The sequence below is a fragment of the Protopterus annectens genome, chromosome 1.part1 (genome assembly GCF_019279795.1).
Source record: "Protopterus annectens isolate FY-2018-M chromosome 1.part1, PAN1.0, whole genome shotgun sequence".
In the NCBI taxonomy this organism is placed as follows: domain Eukaryota; kingdom Metazoa; phylum Chordata; order Ceratodontiformes; family Protopteridae; genus Protopterus; species Protopterus annectens.
The window spans coordinates 1,080,715,814-1,080,737,651 of NC_056726.1; the positions used below are offsets into that span (position 1 = coordinate 1,080,715,814).

At 39.6% G+C, this 21,838-nt stretch overlaps 1 protein-coding gene across 1 annotated transcript in view; it reads left to right on the forward strand.

Annotated features, from left to right (window-relative positions):
- LOC122813602 (acetylserotonin O-methyltransferase-like) overlaps positions 1 to 21,838 on the forward strand; it is a 237,282-nt gene that overhangs the window by 148,195 nt on the left and 67,249 nt on the right. Inside the window, exon 6 of the mRNA XM_044086017.1 lies at positions 16,608 to 16,730. Within this exon, the coding sequence (XP_043941952.1) occupies positions 16,608 to 16,730 (123 nt within the window). The remainder of the gene's footprint in view (positions 1 to 16,607; positions 16,731 to 21,838) is intronic.

The following is a 21,838-nucleotide window of genomic DNA, read 5'->3' on the forward strand; positions in this document are numbered from 1 at the left end:
TAGAGTGATATTGTGCAAACATGGCTATAGGTGATTCAGTTGTGTTCCTAACTGTTAGAGTGATATTGTACAAACATGGCTGTAGGTGATTCAGTTGTGTTCCCAACTGTTAGAGTGATATTGTACAAACATGACTGTAGGTGATCCAGTTGTGTTCCTAACTGTTATTGTGATATACAAACATGGCTGTAGGTGATTCAGTTGTGTCCCTAACTGTTAGAGTGATATTGTACAAACATGGCTGTAGGTGATTCAGTTGTGTCCCTAACTGTTATTGTGATATTGTACTTCTGTACAAATCCTCTGTATCCCAAGCTTGGAATAAACTTCCAACACACATACACTCCATTACCCACCCTGTACAATTTAAAAAAGAACTCAGACTTCACTTACTTAGCACCAAAACTTGTACCTGTCATCATCCTACCTAATTCCACTACTATCCTTTACTCCTAATCTTTCCAATTTTTCCCTCTTATTGCCTTAGCATCTTAATCTACCTCCTGCCACCCTTCCACCTTATACATGCATTCTCATCTCTCACACCTCACAATTGTACTCCTCCTAAACTAAAATACTATTTCCTTAACATGCACAGTACTTCACTACTTCTAACTTTTATGGATTGCTCTGATAGTAGCATTTCACTGAACATGTTGTGCTACTGTTGTGTATACAGCTACTGATGTGATTTATCTTACTCATTTTGTTATCTTACACTGTGAATGTTTATGTATTTGTATTGTAAACTGCAATTTTATGTATTATAAACTGAATTTTTATGGATTGTAAACTGAACTTTTATATATTGTAAACTGTCTGTAACTGGAGCTTTTCTCTTCTTGTCTCCACTGAAAATAGTTCTCTGGCCCAGCTGGACAAACCCAGTTAAAAAATGGCAATAAATAAATAAATAAAAATATTGCTTTATTTGTTGATTTGCCTTTAAGTCATTCTAAAGGTCCTTAATACTTGACATTGCCTTGTCAAGGTAGTTTGAGTTTTGTTGTAGCAGTATATTCGCAAGCAGTCTTTCTTGGTGTTATTACATCAACAGATTACCAGTACCCTGTGCAAACAGACACCCAGAAAGTAAATTTAATCTGCAAAACTTCCCTTAGAACTGAAACCTGTAACTTAGTGGGACTAAAATAAAGCCACTCAGTCACATACTGTCTCAAAACGAGGTAAGAGACATTGAGCTCTGGAGCTTGGCCCAGAGAGCCACACAGGTATGACCCTGACAGTATCCCACCTTCACCCTCAGGCTGATTAGCACCCACAGACAGAATGATGGAACATCACAACAATTGGCTTAAGCACTTCAGAATGATGCCCAAACACAAGATAAGCTGACACTGGCTTCAACAATGCTGATCCAGCTGCTTGCTTCAAATTCAAAGGGATCTCCATCTACCTGCCTGGGAAGATATTCTGCACCAGTCGTGCCACCCTGGGAATAAGGCTTGCACCCCCAGGCTCACCCTACCAAATAAACTGGATTCCAAAAGGGAAAAAAAAAAACCAAAAAAAGGCTCAATGCCTCAAAAAAACGCAAAAAAAAAGCCCTCAAAAGGCAAATCTCATGTTCTAAGTCTCAGTAGCAATGCTCAAAACCATCAGAAACTTCTCGTATCTGAGCGCAATGGTGGAAGCCCTGAATGTCACCCCTGTCTAAGCTCCTCGCCCCAAGGCCCCGCCATAACACAATACCAAGGAGGTATTTCCCATCATCATCAAGGACAACAGAGCCTCAAGAGACTATCAAGACACCAGGCAAGACATCCCCCAGAAAGGAGGACCATCCAGCAACACTCAGACGGGCCCTGCAGCATGCCATCATGTTACAGGCCACCCTCACAAACTCAGGAAACTCACATGACTCACCCTGAAAACACTAGAGACAACAAACATTGTAGCAGAAAACATCACACCCCACACTGTCTTTACCCAACCAAACAACAGGGAACATAAACTCGACCCAAACACCCTAGCCCAAAAGTTCCACTACAAACAAAACCAAAAAATATCACCCAAAAGTTCCACCCCTTCCTAAAAGACAACAGAGGAACCCAAATCACAATATCTCCATGCAAGAGATAACCATCTTGATCTCATCATGCATCACTGGTCTCATCAGATCATCAACAAATGAACAACCATCTTGGCTACCCATCCATCCCACCCCCATCAAAAATAAACACCAACTAAACCCACAAACCAAAAGCCGACTTCACCGACACAAAGAAAAGTGTGGTCTCCTTTCTCCTTAAAGACTTGGCCAGCTCCAAAGAAACAATACTCAGTCTCCTTTCAGGCTATCGCTTAAGAAAAACACAAGCTGGCACCTGCTAAAGCACTAGGGCAAAACAAAGGCTTTGTACCAAAGGCAAAGCAAAAAGGCAAAACACCCCAGCCATAAACAAGCCAAACAAAAAAACTCAAAAAAAAAAAAGGAGACAGACACACAAAAAAAATCCTTAAAAAAAAAACAAGATAAAGATCAAAATAATAAAAAGTAAAAAAAAACTATAAAAAAAAATAAAAAAACAAAGAAAAATCATAAAAATAAAAAAAGAGAGAAAAAAAAGAGGAAACTAGCTAGAATAAAAAGAACTATAGAAACCTAGGAGAAAGAAAGCAGAAGACTACTCCAAAACTAGTTCAAAATCTTCACTAGATTACTGATCCACCCTGACTCTTGCCATACAGGCTTTCAGATACACAGTGCAAAACTGAGGTTACCCAACCCAAATCCCCACCGCCCCCCAAAAAAGTGAAGCCCCAATGCAACATAGAACAACCCTCAAGAAAAAACACAGCATCCAGCAAAAAACACAGCATCCATGGGAATGCTCTCCGTAACACTGTGCGCTCTTAAACCCAATAATCCAAGTGCTTTAATCAGCCAGGAGCATCACAGCTGATAACGCATCCCACTCTTGGTCCTATCACCCCACAGTGTTCTGCAACTGCACTGTAGCCACACTCCCCCTGCTAATTACCAGGCCATGGAGAAATTGCTGTTAGAGACCCTGAAGCTGAGCGGACATTAAAGACACATATAAAATAAAGACATAGGGAGAGGATCATAATCTGCCAAATCAGCTTTGGATTTTGAAAGGCAGATTTTGCTTTAAACCTTTTGGCCTTTTTCATTTTTAAAAATTTGACTTTTTCACCGAAGTCAGCTACCCTCACAGCCTACCCCATTGAGGCATACCTCGGCTAAGCTAAGGCCACCCCGATCGCCCCAACATCACCAACAAAAAACTCACATAAATCACAAGATGCATTGCAAACACCAGCATTGGGACAGAACCCTGAGGGCTCAGAGCTGCTGGCGCCAACCCAGTCACAGATGCATGTCTCAAACATCTGTCCACAGACATGTCACTGTCTCCCAGGGTGTCAGTTTGGGTCCTGACTCTTGCAGTTACACATCCGACAGGTAAACAAACACACATCCTGGGCAGATGAAAGCAAAGATGACTGTTGACAGAAAACTGAAACAGAACACAGATACACATGAGACACAGATATCCTACAGAAGCGGCAGAAATAACTGGTGCCAGAGCATGCAAAAAATGCAAAAAATAAAAATTCATGCCTAAAAAAAATAAAGGGAAAAACAACCAAATAGGAGCTACAAAATAGGTGGCAATCCACTGAGCACAGGACCTGGGCAGGGACCCAGGGGGACAGTCTGTCCCCCATCCACATTGATAGAACCAATATATAGCTAAAGTCCTTCTACATTCCTTCTACCTTTCTATTCATATAGATCATCATAGGAATCAGAGGTCAGAGAGTCCAAGTCTCCTCAGTCATCAGACTCATCATTCATCAATCTGCCCCACAAATAAATGTACCCATGTATCACTTACACAGCACTGACAGGGACACAAAGTACAAAAGAAAAATAAAAAAAGTCTAAAAAATCCTAAAATCAAAACCTTGGCTAGAACTCCAGCTCTAAACAAGAGCTTCAGCTAGCTCAGAGGTGACTTGCTCAGAGGTGACCTACAATAAGGCACCAAGGCCATGTCAATGTTGAACAAAAAAAAAATCTAGATCCATCAGAGCCACAAGATCAGAGCACTTAAACTCCTAAACTATGACCACGCTGGCGAATGGCTGGAGGGATAGATGCAGGATAGAAAAGACTCTATGCTGCTGAGACAAAAAATCCCGGTACATGTGAGGCAGAGAGGCCTGGCCTGCGGCAAGAGAAAAGAGAAATCTTTGACCAATGATGGGAGATATACCCCAGGAATTACCTCAGTGTCAGTGTCACTGACAGAGGCACAGCAAAAAAATAATGGGTATAGTTCCCCCAAAACTAAATGGGTAAGCCACAAAGCGAATAGACTGCTTATAATAAATGCCCTCGGGCAGATAGCCTAGTATGAACCTATGAACCTATGAACCTATAAAATAAAGCCACTGTATGGAGACAAGCTTAGAGCAGCTAATTTGCACATCAGACAGCACTACTATCGAATCTTAGCACAGTTTAAGATATTGTCACCCAGAGACCACCCAAGAAAACCTCTGTATAACCTAGTCAACAACCAACAATAGACCACCCAAATACATGTCCAGATAACATTTTTATTCAATTTTCCAATTGTCTTTGTACCTAGCTTAGTAAATATGGGCACCCTCAGACAATGCAACAATTGTCACATGTTCATAGACAACCATGTAATCCTTAAAGAAAACAAACACAGTAAGTGAGAGTTGCAAATACTCAATTTCAGTGGAGGCAAAAATGTTGCATACAAACATTGTGGTCAGCAACACACACACACACACACACACACACACACACACACACACACACACACACACACACAAACATAGACCAACTGACGCTGAGGCACTAAAAAGCAATCATCTCAAACCCCTTCTTAAGCCTATAATTGGTAACACCTATCCTCAACTATCTTTAAAACACTCACTAAAAGCAACATCAAACAACATGCATCCGCCTATACCCAGTATATCCCCAAGAGCAAAGCCCATCTGGAAAGCCAACACATTACCCAGGACTGTTGTCATTGGGGCACAATTGTATGACACGCAGATGCACCACTCTAGAGGCAGAATATGCCAAGTTACACATGCACTCAAGTCACTACACCACAGTTACCAGTGTGATTTAATCATAGTCCATATGGGACTTAATGACCTGAGATGTTCTTCCCTGGACTATATGAAGAGAGACATAGTTGATCTTTCTGAATATGTCTTAGTTAGTTATGTGCCTTGCAGTTAGCACCATTCTACCATCACCAAGGATGATGCCACATTATGAACGAAAGATGACTGACTCCAGTACTTAGTTTCTGGCATCTTTCCATGGGGTTGGGGGCATAGTTAACAGACAACATTGTTTTGCAAAGGGTGATCTGCACCTGATCTCCCTGGGATTCCAAATATTGGATAAAACTTTATTCATCCTTTCATGCATCTTTTAGGCGATGCCAGGTTGACAGACTTACTGAAATTACAGATAAATGCAAAGAAACCTAAAGGTGCTACTGCTGAATGCTAGGAGCCTAAACAAGAAACTACACTCCCTACAAGCTCTCCTCAATCTGGAGAATATAGACATATGATTTCTAAGACATGGTTTAAATCTGCAGAAATTACTCCAGTAATCAAAGCTTCAGTGCCTTCTACACATTTAGACCATAAGCTGCACAGACAGGGACAAAAGGCAGAGGAGTCTCAAGCTATATTAGCAACAAGAGTAAGTCTACAGTGGGTAAAACAGGATGATGCCCTGGAATTTATCCTGTGCAAATCACCACAGATAAATGTCCCTAGAATCCCATAGCTTGTACCAAGACCTACTGGAGGCACTCACCATTAAACCAAATACTGTATTTATGAAAGACTTTAACTATACCTCTATAGACTGGAGTGGGAAACATACATGCCTCATTCTCATAGGTACAACTATTCCTGTACTTTATTAACACAAATGTCCTTGACCAGATAGTACGCACACCACCAGAGGTACAAATATCCTAGGCCTGGTACTCACCAATATGAGAGAGGTCCCCCCCCCCCCCATGTCACACGCTAACTGGTGAGTTTGGGCCTCAAACCTGTCTCCTTCAAAATAAAATCAACTCAGTAACCCCAATAAACCCTATAACAGCTAGGAACTATCCCAAACCAAACTACACCCTATTAAGCAATAGTTTATCAAAATTCAATGCCCCTCCCAACACCAAGCTCATAACAACAGCCTATGCAGAATTGTTCACAAAGACTCTGTACAACCATGTAAACTGCTGTATAGAGGCTGCTGTACCTGCTAGTAATAAGCCCAAAAGAAATCCTAACAACAAGACATGCTGCTGAAATCCTAACATTAGGGTACATAACAAAAGCAAGAAAGTCATTGCTAAAATAAGGAAGAACAACCCCATAATGCTAGTAGCTCTCTAAACTAAATAGGAAACTAAGAGGACTAATTAAGTCCAAGAAGGCCAGTTACACGATCAAGATAGCCTCACAGGCTAAAGACAATCACAAGGCCTTCTACAATTTTGTCCAAAACCTCAAAGGCAGGGCACATTAGTGTGCTGAACTGTTGGCCACTGGTTCCACCTTCACTGAGCAGAGTGACATAAGGCAGTGCACATTAGTGTGCTGAACTGTTGGCCACTGGTGCCACCTTCACTGATCAAAGTGACATAAGGCAGTGCACATTAGTGTGCTGAACTGTTGGCCACTGGCGCCACCTTCCCTGAGCAGAGTGACATAAGGCAGTGCACATTAGTGTGCTGAACTGTTGGCCACTGGTGCCACCTTCCCTGAGCAGAGTGACATAAGGCAGTGCACATTAGTGTGCTGAACTGTTGGCTACTGGTGCCACCCTCCCTGAGCAGAGTGACATAAGGCAGTGCACATCAGTGTGCTGAACTGTTGGCCACTGGATCAACCTTCCCTGAGCAGAGTGACATAAGGCAGTGCACATTAGTTTGCTGAACTGTTGGCCACTGGTGCCACCATCCCTGAGCAGATTGATATAAGGTACTGTTGGCCACTGCTGCCACCTTCCCTGAGCAGAGTGACATAAGGCAGTGCACATTAGTGTGCTGAACTGTTGGCCACTGGTGCCACCTTCCCTGAGTAGAGTGATGTAAGGCAGTGCACATTAGTGTGCTGAACTGTTGGCCACTGGTGCCACTTTCCCTGAGCAGAGTGACATAAGGTAGTGCACATTAGTGTGCTGAACTGTTGGCCATTGGTGCCACCTTCCCTGAGAAGAGTGACATACTGAATTTGCTGGCTGACAAAATTCAACTCAAACGTCATCCCCAGTCCCCTCATGAAATACCTACTAGCAGACCCCCCCCCCCCCCACACACACAAGTATTAACTGAGAGCAGGTCCTGGTTGTATTTGCTAGGGCCAAAAAGACATCCACAGTGGGCCCCAACAGTATCCCAGGATGCTTTATAAATAGCTGAAAACATGCTCTATAAGAACCACTTGAGTCACTATAGACTAAACAGGCTTTGTGCCCTGAGAATGGATGACTGGAACTGTTATCCCTCTTCACAAGGGTGGACCATCAACTGATCTGGAAAATTCAGGCCTATTAGTCTGATTAGTCTAAGGTGCAAAGACATGAAACAAAGTATAATGGAAACGATCGAGAAAGACAGCACAGGTTAACAAATATTAAATAAATCAATAAATACATAAATAAATAAAGACATAGGCAACCTTCAGACACTGGACCCAACCCAGTTTGGCTTTGTCAGGGAACAATCATGTCTACAAAACCTGGTGGACTTCTTTGAGAAGATCACCAAGGCAATGAATGAGGGAAAAACTGTGCATATTGCCTACCTGAACCTGGCTAACGCATTCGTTACAATACCCCAACTGGGTATAGTTGATAAACTCAATGAAATGGGCATAAACCCCTACACAACTTGCTGGATTGCCAGCTGGTTCACAGATAGGTCCCAGGAAGTCAAGACTGGTGATACCACCTCCGTTAAGAGACCAGTCACTGACAGGGTACATTAGGGCTCTGTGCTGGGATCATTCCTATTTGGCATCTACTTCTCAGAGGTAAAGGCAAACTTCAAGGGCCTTTGGCTGACCAAGTTCACAGATGACTACAAATTTGGAAATATCTTACATCCCCCCATGACACAAACATCTTACAAGAAGGTCTAACATAGACAACTGACAGGTGCATAAGTCACAGACTAAAACTTAATGCCAAGAAAGACATTATAGTGTCTTTGGAGAAAACTGCCACCCAGGCTAATTATTCTATTGATAAGGCACTCCTAAAGTTGACCCAGTAGTCAAGGGTCTGGGAACATATGTACATAGTAATCATGACCAATATGTGCCAGGGTGGTTAGAAAATCATTCTGTGTTGGACAACTAATTAGTAAGGACATAGCATCCAGGTCCAAGGAAGTGAAAGTGCCACTTTATTTAGCCTTTATCAGACCCATCATTGAGTATAACCCCCCTTTGGCATGTACCTGAGCAGACATATGTAATAACTGGAATGTCCACAAAGGTTTCTTATCAGGAGAATCCAGTGTATAATCACATTGCTCTATACGGGTGCCTTAAAGCCCTATCACTATACTCTGTCTCCTACAGGTTAATGAGAGGCGACCTATACAAAGATTCTTGGATCCAGCAGTAATGGATCTTTTCCATATCTTCAAAATGAATAGCATCAGAACCATCGAAGGATTTAAATTTTGCTTGTGACACAATAAGACATGTTGGCAATGCAGATGTGTGTCTCAGAGCATCCCCATGCTCTAAAACAGGCTCGCTATCCATGTGAAGCTGAGTTTATCTCTAACCCTATTTAATCATAACCCTGAGTAATGGATGGGAAGTCAGAAATTCCCCCCAGATCTGACCCCCATGTCTCTGATAGACAGAGGCTGACAGTAATTGACAAAGTAATACACCCCCCCACATAACCTCTAGAAACTTCCTAACTAGCAGCCCCCGTCCTAATAAACGCCCATGATACATAAGGGCACAAATGGGTTGGATTGGATTGCATGACTAGCCTTATAAAAGCTGTGTTGGTCATTAGCCTAGTACATTACTGTGCCCCCGAGTGCTATAAAGCTAAGACTAAGAGCAATAAAAACAAGGTAAACAGACAGGATATTAGAGCAGAAGGAGCTAAAATTTTAGTTTAGTTTTAGTATAAAATCAGGAGTCAGAGAAGAGGTATAGCAGTAACATAAACTAAACTTGAACCATAAAAGTCCCATCCAGTAATCAACCTTCGACCTGAGCAGCGTGTTCATGTCTGAGAGCAAGTAGCAGCAACCTGCATGAGCTACAAGGCTGTCAAGTGCCCGGTTTAAAGAGAGTGGGTTTTGAGCACTTGGGAATCGAGCACCTGTAGTGTTCCCGACATTAAGTTTATCATCCATTAATGGACCTAGACCATTAATGATGTTTAATAGTCACAGGTCAGTGTTATCCCTCAGCTGGTCATTGTTAGCACTCAAATGGCCTATGATAGCCCTAAGCTATCAAGCAACGAAACCTCACCCTCCTAATGTGCATTGTTTCCAACTGTGAGGGCAGTCACTAAGCAATCTACAAGAACAAAGGTTCCTGCACAGACGATAAGCAACATTTCAAACTGCATTATCAGCCCTGTATGTTGTGTTTTTAAAATAACTACTACAAATAATCTTAAATCCTCTCAAGTCATTGTATTGGCATTTGACCTATTGCTATACTGGCCAACTATAGTTATGGACATGTGACTTGGATGCAGTCATCACTTAACCCTTAACCCCACCAAAGACACAAGTCACAGTTAAATATTGCCTTTTTTAAATGTAATCTTCCAGATTGTAACCCACACATTAATAATGCATCAGTTCCCCCCACTCATGCTATCACTCTAGTTTCCCTACCTATGCTACTGTACATAATGTAGGGAATGCTACAGGTGCTCGATTCCCAAGTGCTCAAAAACCACTCTCTTCAAGCCAGGGACTTGACAGCTTTGTAGCTCATGCATTGTCCCACTTTACTCATCCCTAATTAGACCCATTATAGAGTACAATGCCTCATTTGGTATGTACCTCACAAGACATCTGCAACAGCTGGAAAGGCCGCAGAAATACCTACTAAAAGAATCACAGGCCTAAAGCAGATGCCCTATGCTGACCATCTAAAAAAACTCCAGCTATACTCTGTGGCATATTGTCTACTCAGAGGTGATCCCTGCTTAATATACAAGGCCATGTCAAACCCTGAGCTGTTGGACATGCTCCACTTAAAGAAATCTCAATCCCTCAGAGCCACACGCTCCAGGGATCTAAACCTAGTCATCACAATGAACAAAACATGCAAGAGGGATAGGTTCCTGACCCAGTGACTACCCATACTCTGGAATAGACTGCCCATACATGTCAAGCAGTGTGCCTCCTTGGCTCTCTTCAAAGGGAACCTTGACGATTGGATGGGAGATAGGAGATTCACCTTGGGGATCATGTCAGTCACCCTGCTTGACAGGGGTCCAGGAAAGTAAATATTGTGGGAAGAAATATCCAGGAAATTGTTTGGCTAGGCTTGAATAGGCCCTAGGGCTGATAGTCTAGTACCAACTTATGAACCAATGAACCTATATACTTTTCCTTACAGTATATAAAGAAACTACCTGTAACAATATTCATGTTAAACCATAAATTTTAGATATCACTGCCTATAAAAATTCCAGTAAATAGTGCCTTTTTCAAATGTAATCTGCCTGTTAGTCACCTCCCATCCCCCCACTCTGTCTCTGTAGTGTCCCTAGTTATGCAGCTGTAACTTATATTTTTCTAACTGCATAGAGGTAACCCACCTCTTACAATACTGAAATTAACTGACAAATTGCACAGTAATGTAAACACCACAAATAAAAGTTAAATTGAATTAAAATGATTTTCTGCATTGCAAGTATGAGCTGAAGCACTCTATAACATGTTTGGAACACATTCCCCCTAACATAAGAAATATCTCTCAACAGCACCAGTTTAAAAGAAAGTGAAAAAACTATCTCTTTAATAGCTGGTCCTGTCCATGCCTTGCCCCCACTTGACATCCCGGTAGTCTTTACCCCCCTCTATTTGTCTCGCGCCTCTTCAGTTCTATTTGAATTATACCCTCCCGTTGCTCGTACACTTAGTCCACATTTGCTTTCATTTTACTGACATGCAGTTACAAAGTTATTATACTCTTACATCATACTCATGGAATGTATAACTTCAGAATGGTACCCTCTGTACTGTTATACCACTGTTACGTCCTTTTCCTGTGCATAGTTTTTGTTATATAACTTATTTTACCTTACAACAGTGTATATTACAGTAATGGGAATTTTCCATGTAACTTCTATGCTATTTGTGCTCTCGTATGTAGACTGGAATTTGTATCCGCAGGTTATGGGCATGTACACTGGACTGTTTTGCTATTTGTACTATCATTTTATATTTGTGTGTAGGTATTTGCTATTGTACACTTATTTTATGGTTGTAGGTAGACTGGAGCTTTTCTCCACGGGTCTCCACTGAAAATGGGCCTTTGGCTCATTTGGAGCAACTTGGTTAACAAACAACAAATAAATAAATAATAAATAAATAAATACTTGTCTTTTGACAGGAAATCTTCACAGATTGTTTTTTTGGCCAAACTGCAGTACTGCCAGATGCAACCTGCTATGTTCAAACTTGCTGTGCTCGGACTCACTCTGCTCACTTGACGAATCCCCAATTACCACCCTCCACTCTATATTTATTCTGACCCTAGCTCTACCCACAAAATAATACTAACAATCCTCAACAACTTCCTTCCATCAACACCTAACCAACTGGTAACAACCTCTTACAACTCATTATTATTATAATTGACAATACTAGTACTCTACTCTTCACCATTTAAATAGCCTGTCCTATAAACATCCCATACCTTAAACTCACCAGTCACCACTGTGATACAGTTTCTCACTCTAACCTCCCTCATACTTGTATACTCTACATCTTACCAAACATAACTCCCTGACTGCTTCACTTATTACCGAAAGACACATGATTACAATATAATCCTCACATCTATCCAGTTCAACACAGGCGCTCACTCATATAAAAATCACTATACAAGCGTCATTAAACCTAAAATTCTCAATACTTCAAAAACGGTTTCAAAGTACTATCACCAGCTTTTCCACAAAAACTAAAAGAGCACAGCTACACAGGTGTACTACTGAAGTTACCACTAGCAGGTGACATCCCCCAACACTGGACACTCTAAGGCACCAAGTTACTCCACAAACAATAAAACAAACCTGCCTGATAACCTAAGTTCCTCCCCTGTGGAAAAAAAGAAGTCTCAATTTATTCCATATGAACATCAGAAGCACTGTAAATACAATTTCAGAACTGCACACACAGATAAAATCACTTCCATGACAAATAAGCAATAAAGGAATTTTGGCTAAACCCTAATATTAATAACACAAATACCTCCGCCCCAGATTTAACATCCTCAGTGCTGACAGATTAAACAAAAAAGCAGCAGGAGTAGCATCCATATGTCAACGTTCCCATAAATCATACCCACCGTCCACAGTGCCAAGCTACTTCTAAGTAACCTAAACGGACACAAAACAATATGTGTGGCAGCCCTTTATATCCCATTTGGAGCCAATATCAGCACATTGGAAGACATCATGTCCTGGCTATCCCAAAATGTACACACAAAGACAATTATACCAGAAGATGTTAACATCCACTTGTCAAGTCTCAACTCTGAGATAACCATTTCTAATATAAGTCTATACAATTTATCACAACTTATCACTGGTCCTACCAGAGTCAACCTGAAAAAAATGAAAACTACTATCCTGGATTGGTTATTAACAAGTTGCCCTAATGATATAAGCTTCCAAAGTACCTTAGCCAGCACACTTAGTGACCATCTGGCCATATATGCTACAAGAGAATGCCATACATCTCCCAGGGAATACACACATAAATCCTTTTGCAGCATTAAGAAGTTTGGTCCAGAGCTGTTTAACAATCTCACAAGTGGAAAATCCTGAAAATCTTGTCAATAGATGATGCTGTTGTTTGTTTTAAGAAGATATTTATGGAATAACTCAACAGCTTTGCCGACGTTAGCCTAAAAATAGTGCAAAACAACCCTGCACCTTGGCACAATCTTCAACGATATTAATATTTAGGAAAAAAAAGCCAAACTCCAGATAAAAGTTGACAAGAAACATTTACTACTCCAGTTTGCAGAATAGATGCTACAAAAATTATAGACGATTCTGGGTCACAATAGCTAAAATGCTACACCGTGACTCAAATTGACAACCAAACCCCAAACTCTAATGCTCTCCAAAAGAAACAATTAATGTTTTAAATGATGACATTATCTTCAACATCACTAAACTACTTCACAACCAAACTCAAAAGAAATCAAGCACATTTAATAATCTGAACACATCCTCCTCAGTCTCACCTCTCAGTTCCATTAATACTCGCTCTTTCTCCTTTTATCCAGTATCCACCATAATAATCAAGCAATGTCTCAAAAAATTAAACCAAGTACACTAGCTCCAGATGAAATTCTCAGTGATGTCTTAAATAGCAGACAGTTCAATTTCCTTTACAGTATCCGTTTTCCTAAATAAGTCCATCAGGAATCACATGTCCCAGCCATTTGGAAAACATCTTGCAACATCCCACTTCACAAGGGAGATAAATCCAATGATATGTCTAACTTTATACCCATTACTATTTTATTTATCATTTGTTTACCAGGAAAGTCTGACTTGGAGCAAAGCTAATTTTCAGTGGAGGCCTGCAGAGAAATGCTCCAGACGTATATCTTTGTAATGTGGGAGGAAACTGGAGTACACAGACAAAAACTCATACAAATGCAGGGAGGACATGCAGACTCCTCACAGAGGGCATCCCAACCGAGAATCGTACCGGACAACCTCTTGCTGTGAGCTGCGAATAGTATCGCTGCACCACTGTGCCGTACTTTCTCTCTCCTTTTTCAAAATATGTGAAAAATGCATTTAAAATCAATTACTGGCACATTTACAAAGAACCTCCTTACCCCAACACAACATGGTTTCATCCCAGGGCATGGTACTAACACAGCTCTCCTAATCTTCACCAGCAGTATTAACCTAGCCAGAGACAAAGGCCAACAGGTTTGTGATGCATTTATGTTTCTGCCAAGGACTTCAGTACTGTTTCCCATAGCCTGCTTCTAAAACAATTATCTTCACTGGCCTATCAAACATCTCCAACAACTGGTTCTCCAGCTACCTTTCCAAAAGACTCCTGTCTGTTAAATGGATTAATTCGCACTTAGCCTTCTAACCATCAAAAGCAGTGTTCCACAAGGTTCCAAACTGGGGCACCTGCTTCACAACATGTTTGCCAGCAACCTACACTCTGGGAAATGTCAAGCATCCCTCAGATAATATGCGCCATGTTAATCTGCTTTGCTAGTAACATTTCACCCTAGTCATTTCATCAATTGAAAAACCCTCAGCTTTTCCTGAAAACAAAAAAACAAAAAAAAAAAAACTCATATACAACTCAAACAGAATTTCTCAACAACCATATGTGAAAATACCCCTATAGAAGTCATCCCTTAAACCAAGCTACTAAGCATGACATTTGATAACCTGAAATTTGGCTTGCAGGTGAAATAGGCTATCAAAAAAGTCAGCAAAAAATTAGGGGGCCCTCTATAGAACAAAACATACTTAACTGATTCACCCAGGAGACTCCTGCCTGTATACTCCAACTCCCCACTTTACTATATTACTCCCCAGAACTGCTTAACCTTCAAGCTTCCATCCACAATAAACTAAACCAGTGCTACAATAAAATAACAAAATTTACTACTAACCTAACTCATCAAACACAACCCGTCACTGATCAGCCCTAAAACAGCTTGATTGGCTTGAATTACCCAGTCAGCTCACTTACACCTAACTACTCCTGGTCCACAAATTAGTACATACAAACCAGAACAAAGCAAATCCCTGCTAGACTTATTGCACACACACCCCTGCTGGGCCACTTCGATCTGGAAACCAAATGATCCTCACTACCTACAAACCACACCTGTCAGCAGCAGCTCCAGCTCTGTAGCTACTCTTGGAACTCTATTACTTTATCCCTTAAACATACCAGCATACTTTCCAATTTGAAGAGCAGTCTAAAAAATACCTGTCACCTGGACCTGTCCTTGAGCAACCTTCATAACTGATGCATGATGACCTCTTACTATAACTTTGCCTTTCAAACTCTTAGTCACTAAAACTTCCATATCTTAGCAGGTAGTAATGTCCTAACAGCAAAAAACAAATCTTACTTTAATGATACAATGCTACTAATGCATGCTATCCTGCCAACACTTTCTACTTTTTATTTTCCACTCTCATGTCTTTATAACATTCTCATCTTTATTACTCTCTGCGTGTCCTTAATTTTCCCTTCTGCTCATTACACCCCCATCTCATTCTCTTATTTTGGTTATTTTGGCATCACAATACACGATTATTTCTCACCTCCATTTATGATTAGAATTATATTCAATATTTTGAATGACTACATATTATTTTACTTAACACAGGCTCTCCACTTCTGAGGAATGTCTTGCTACCTGCAGTACATGCTGTAATCTTCATCACAATTTCTCCCAGCAATATTATGTAAATGTATTTCAATCTGATGTGGGGGAACTTATCACCTGGTGTAAAAGATGCACCCCAATCTATTGGCAAGATTTTTGTCTATCATGGAGGCTTTTCTCCCCTTGTATGCAATTACATATCAGCTATTGTAAAGTATTTTTTTGTGAATTTTGTGGAGCCTTTGGCACCAACTCCTTCTAAAATATTTAATCTACTACAGGGCTTTTCTTCCTTTGTATATAATTGCTTATTATGTTTAAATGTTTTTGAATCCAGTGTGAAAATGTTCTCCCCAAGCCTCTGCTGAAAATGGGCCATTGACTTAGTTGGACTTTTCTTCTTAGCAAAGGAAACTACAATAAAATACATAAAATAGTATAAACTGTATTAATATTTGGGTGGTAACAAGACTGTAGTAATTACGATGTAAGTTATATATTATGTAGCAAAAATTATTTTCATTTAATGTAATGAAGAAGCAACCGTAATCAAGGCTTACATTATGTAACCACCGTTACTGTTTTCACTTGGTAACCATAAAGAATGTCACAGTACTGTTTGTATTTGTGTATGTTTATGTTATCCATGATGTATAAAAGCAAAGGAAATAAACAAGAAAGAAACAAACATTAAGAAAGTCAGTGAAACTACAATATCATGCATTTTTATATAAATATCTGACAGTCTGAGATGCAGTTTGAAATGTTATTCACAGATGAAATAAGAACATATGCCATTCACAATGCATTTTACACTCATAGGAGGTCATTGTAAAACTATAAATCTTCAGTTTTCATCATTGAAACTTTTGCATTATATCATGGCATTAGTAATACTTTGTATGTGATTGCAGGAGATTTATTTAAGGATCCTATTCCCACAGCGGATATGTACATCATGGCACGTGTTATTCATGTCTTGTCAGAGGACAAATGCATCGAGCTCCTAAGAAAGGTTTATACAGCATGTAAACCTGGTAAGAATGACTATAACTTAATGTTCAGCAATTGTGTGCAAAAACACAGACGTAGGTAAGTGTAACACATGGATTAGACATCACATGACAGCCTCACAATAAGGATCCCCAATGGGCAATGCATATAAACATTAAAAAAACCTTGTTATATTCTTTCAATATGCTGATATATATTTCCATTTTATTCAGTAGAGATTTGCTTCAGATTCAAATAAGTTTTACAGAAAATATAAAACACTGGCAAACTACAAATTAATTTACATATCATATTGTAAAGACACACTTTCACGCATTGTATGGCTGATACTAAAGTTTGTTTTTTTGTTTTTCATTTTGTTTAGTTATTTAATGTAATAAGTATGTATGTATTTTGTTAACCAGGTAAAAGAGGTTAAAGGTTTGGAGAAGGGGAAACATGGCTATCCTCCCCTTACTTCAAGAACTCCCTACTGCACAGTAGAAGTAAACCTGCAGAAGTTTAGGCAGATTTGTATTAATACTGTCTGGTATCTTGTGATGTTTTATCACTTTTCTTTCAAAACGTTAGTCAAATCTTAGAGATTATCAGTTACTCTTATAATCGGGAAGTCATGATCACGTACTTCTCAGTTACATGTTTTTTACATATAAGGGTGCAGTGAATGCATGACGTACAACCCCATCAGGAAAACAGCATTTCTTAGATGGGATGCAATAACTTTTCATGTACTCTCTGAATACTTCCACTTTTTGGAGAGATGGATTTTCTTATAATTTGCTGAATAAAAACCAGTACAGAGTTTGAAACACAGTCAGTCTTTAGTAAAATAAAAAACACAAGTAGGTAAGTGCTTTCACTAGTAAAATATATATATAACAAGCTACGTCACTAATTACTGACTACTATTACTACTAATTAATTAATTAGTCAGTAATTAGTGACATAGCTTGTTATATGGTTAACTTGATTTACTGTATTAATAGAGGTGAGATTTTAGTTTAGTGAAGACTTGATAAAGCTATATGCGAAAGCACTTTTCTTGGTATGTTTTTCAATAAAGCAGTATTTTGGAATTACTCTTGGGTTTTACCTTTGCTGTGGACCACTGTTGGCATTTTTTTGGTGATTTCTTTGTTTTGGTTTATCGGTGGATTGCATCCTTGGGTGTCGTTTTTCAATTTCACTAGTATTTTGTCTGTTTTGCTACCCAAGGGAGAAATGGCAGAGGGTGTTACAACTGTGAATGATGTTGAATTTATTACTGACAGTGATCAGAGAAGTGGTACAAGCCGATTGTTGAATCTTATGAAAGGGGAGGCTAATCCTCTGCTTATTGATCTATCTTATACACAAAATGGTGGAAATGAGACTTATAATATGTCTAATCAAACTCGACATGCGTGAACAAATAAGAAATCTTGAAAATGATCTATATCGGCTGAAACGCCTACAAAGTCAGTGCTTTCATTTGGAAGTTTGTTGTGCTCTAAAAGTTATACTGTGTGGTTTAAGAATCTTTGTCATGCCCACTTATGGTGATCAGCATCCACAGCTAAGTGGCAAAAGATCAATTAAGACACAAGCTTCTCATATATGCATCTGCTTAGTGACTATTTTCTACCAACTGAGAGAGATTTAGTCACAAAAGTGCAACAGATGCAGGAAGATATATATTCTTGGTATCCTGTGGATCAAGTAGACGTGAAACTTTATGAGATTATTGATCAGGTGTCAACCTATGAGAAAAAATTGTTGTTACAAAAGAAAAAAGTTGCAACGTGACACTAATGATTTTAAAAACAATCATGTATTTACTTGGCCAAGGGAGCGAAATGAAGTAGTATCAGATGCACAAACATCTTCTAACATCAGTAACACTGAAACTGTGAATAATGTGAATCTACCTAAATGTCATACTGAAAACAGCATTAATGATAGACATCCATTGAGCAACACCATGCAGATGTCATCCGCTTCAAATCAAATGAGTGCTTCTACCAAAACGCCAACAGTTTCAGGTTCGGTTCTACTTATGTTACACCCAATGAGGATATAAGAAATGCTCCTATCTGTGCCATGGAACCTGTGGTACAAAGCAGAATTACTGATTCATTATCTACTCAGGTTTTTTCGAATCTACAGTTACGCTTTTGACAACAATGCAAAAGATCAATGGAGGTTATGGACAACCGTCAAGGAAACCAACGCAGACATTTGGGGCATGTAACACGCACACAGGCTCAAACATTGCCAACGATGTGCAAACAGAGCTGAAGAGTTTGGTATGGAACATTTTGCAAAGAGAATTATCTACAGCGATACAGGTACTTAATAAAGGTTTATCCTTTATTCCGGCCCAGCAAGCGGATATATCTGAGACTGTGACTGATTGGAAACTCTTTGCACGGAACGTTAATGCAGATTCAAATGTTAATGAGACAGTTGTTGATTTTAATTTTAGAAAACCTAGTATTTATTTGCCTCAATAACATCCGGCTCTTGATATGTTTGTCAAAATGTGTGAAAATGACATTTATTTGTTGCTAAATGATTCTAAGCGTAGGAAGGGGTATGTGAACATGTCCAAACCTGAACATGAGGCACTTAATAGTCTACAGAGAGATTTGAGCATTGTCATTCGACCAGCAAATAATTTAGAATTTTTTTTTTTAATAGCTAATTACTAATAGTGTAATAGTGGGGTATTACACAGATTTGTGTTAGGCCTCCTTCTGTTCTCAGTGTACTATTAACTTCCTTGGTTCTGCCAAATCTCAACATTCCTCTGTATGCTGATGACATTGAGTTAACTACATCTTATAAATATTTTCAACAGTTGACCACAAACTTACAGTATGACATCTGCCTTATCTGCAACTGGTTGGTACAAAATAAACTGTCCATCAATAAAGCTAAAGTTTAAGCCATGCTGTTTTTGTTAGAAAAAATATCTATTAGTAATATGCATGCTTAGTGCATTTGAGGTTTAAAAGGGTTAATACATTTATTCTGTTCACACTGCATGAATCTGCACAGCTACTAGAGACATTCCAATCCTGTTTATGTCATGAAAATATGCGCAGCTATGATTTGCTTATGCCATGGAAATTAACAAGAAGCATTTGATTTCTGCTAATATCATGAAAATAATAAGTGTTTTCTACTAGTGTCATGAGACTTAACAAAGAGTTATTGTTTTTCTGCTTATGCCATGAGAAAGTACACAGCTGCTGAAGCTATTGATAATGAAAACAAAGGCTGCTTGAACGTATAAACCATAGTCAGCATTACTTGTACCTAAGCTAGTAATGTACCTTGAATCTAGGTAAAATGTAAAACATATATATTAGAACTGCACAACTGAAGAATAGAAAGTTTGTAGTGGGCTAAAAATAAGCCCCAAGGCCAGGTTGTTTTTCTCAAATGTTTTTGTAAATCAACAATAATCCAGTCAGCAGGAAATCTAAGTAACATTTTCTATGTAACACATCATCATCATCATCATTCTCTTTCGGCTTTTCCCGCTAGGGGTCGCCACAGCGGATCATCTCTTTCCATTTCTTCCTATCCTCTGCATCTTGCTCTGTCACACCAACCGCCTGCATGTCCTCTCTCACCACGTCCATAAACCTTATCTTAGGCCTTCCTCTATTCCTCTTACCTGGCAGCTCCATCCTTAGCATCTTTTTCCCAATATACCCATCATCCCTCCTCAGCACATGTCCAAACCAAAGCAATCTCGTCTCTCTTGCTTTGTCTCCAAACTGTCCAACATGAGCTGACCCTCTAATATACTGATTCCTAATCCTATCCATCCTAGTCACACCGATTGCAAATCTTAACATCTTTAACTCTGCCACATCCAGCTCTGACTCCTGCCTTTGTCAATGCCACTGTCTCCAACCCATATAACATAGCTGGTCTCACTACACTCTTGTAGACCGGGGGGGGGGGGGGGGGGATTAACGGTCATTATGGATAAGAAATGCTACAAAAGAGGTCAGCCACTTTCTGACTGCGGACAAATACTGAAAATCATCTATATCGGCTGAAACGCCTACAAAGTCAGTGCTTTCATTTGGAAGTTTGTTGTGCTCTAAAAGTTATACTGTGTGGTTTAAGAATCTTTGTCATGCCCACTTATGGTGATCAGCATCCACAGCTAAGTGGCGAAAGATCAATTAAGACACAAGCTTCTCATATATGCATCTGCTTAGTGACTATTTTCTACCAACTGAGAGAGATTTAGTCACAAAGTGCAACAGATGCAGGAAGATATATATTCTTGGTATCCTGTGGATCAAGTAGACGTGAAACTTTATGAGATTATTGATCAGGTGTCAACCTATGAGAAAAAATTGTTGTTACAAAAGAAAAAAGTTGCAACGTGACACTAATGATTTTAAAAACAATCATGTATTTACTTGGCCAAGGAGCGAAATGAAGTAGTATCAGATGCACAAACATCTTCTAACATCAGTAACACTGAAACTGTGAATAATGTGAATCTACCTAAATGTCATACTGAAAACAGCATTAATGATAGACATCCATTGAGCAACACCATGCAGATGTCATCCGCTTCAAATCAAATGAGTGCTTCTACCAAAACGCCAACAGTTTCAGGTTCGGTTCTACTTATGTTACACCCAATGAGGATATAAGAAATGCTCCTATCTGTGCCATGGAACCTGTGGTACAAAGCAGAATTACTGATTCATTATCTACTCAGGTTTTTGAATCTACAGTTACGCTTTTGACAACAATGCAAAAGATCAATGGAGGTTATGGACAACCGTCAAGGAAACCAACGCAGACATTTGGGGCATGTAACACGACACAGGCTCAAACATTGCCAACGATGTGCAAACAGAGCTGAAGAGTTTGGTATGGAACATTTTGCAAAGAGAATTATCTACAGCGATACAGGTACTTAATAAAGGTTTATCCTTTATTCCGGCCCAGCAAGCGGATATATCTGAGACTGTGACTGATTGGAAACTCTTTGCACGGAACGTTAATGCAGATTCAAATGTTAATGAGACAGTTGTTGATTTTAATTTTAGAAAACCTAGTATTTATTTGCCTCAATAACATCCGGCTCTTGATATGTTTGTCAAAATGTGTG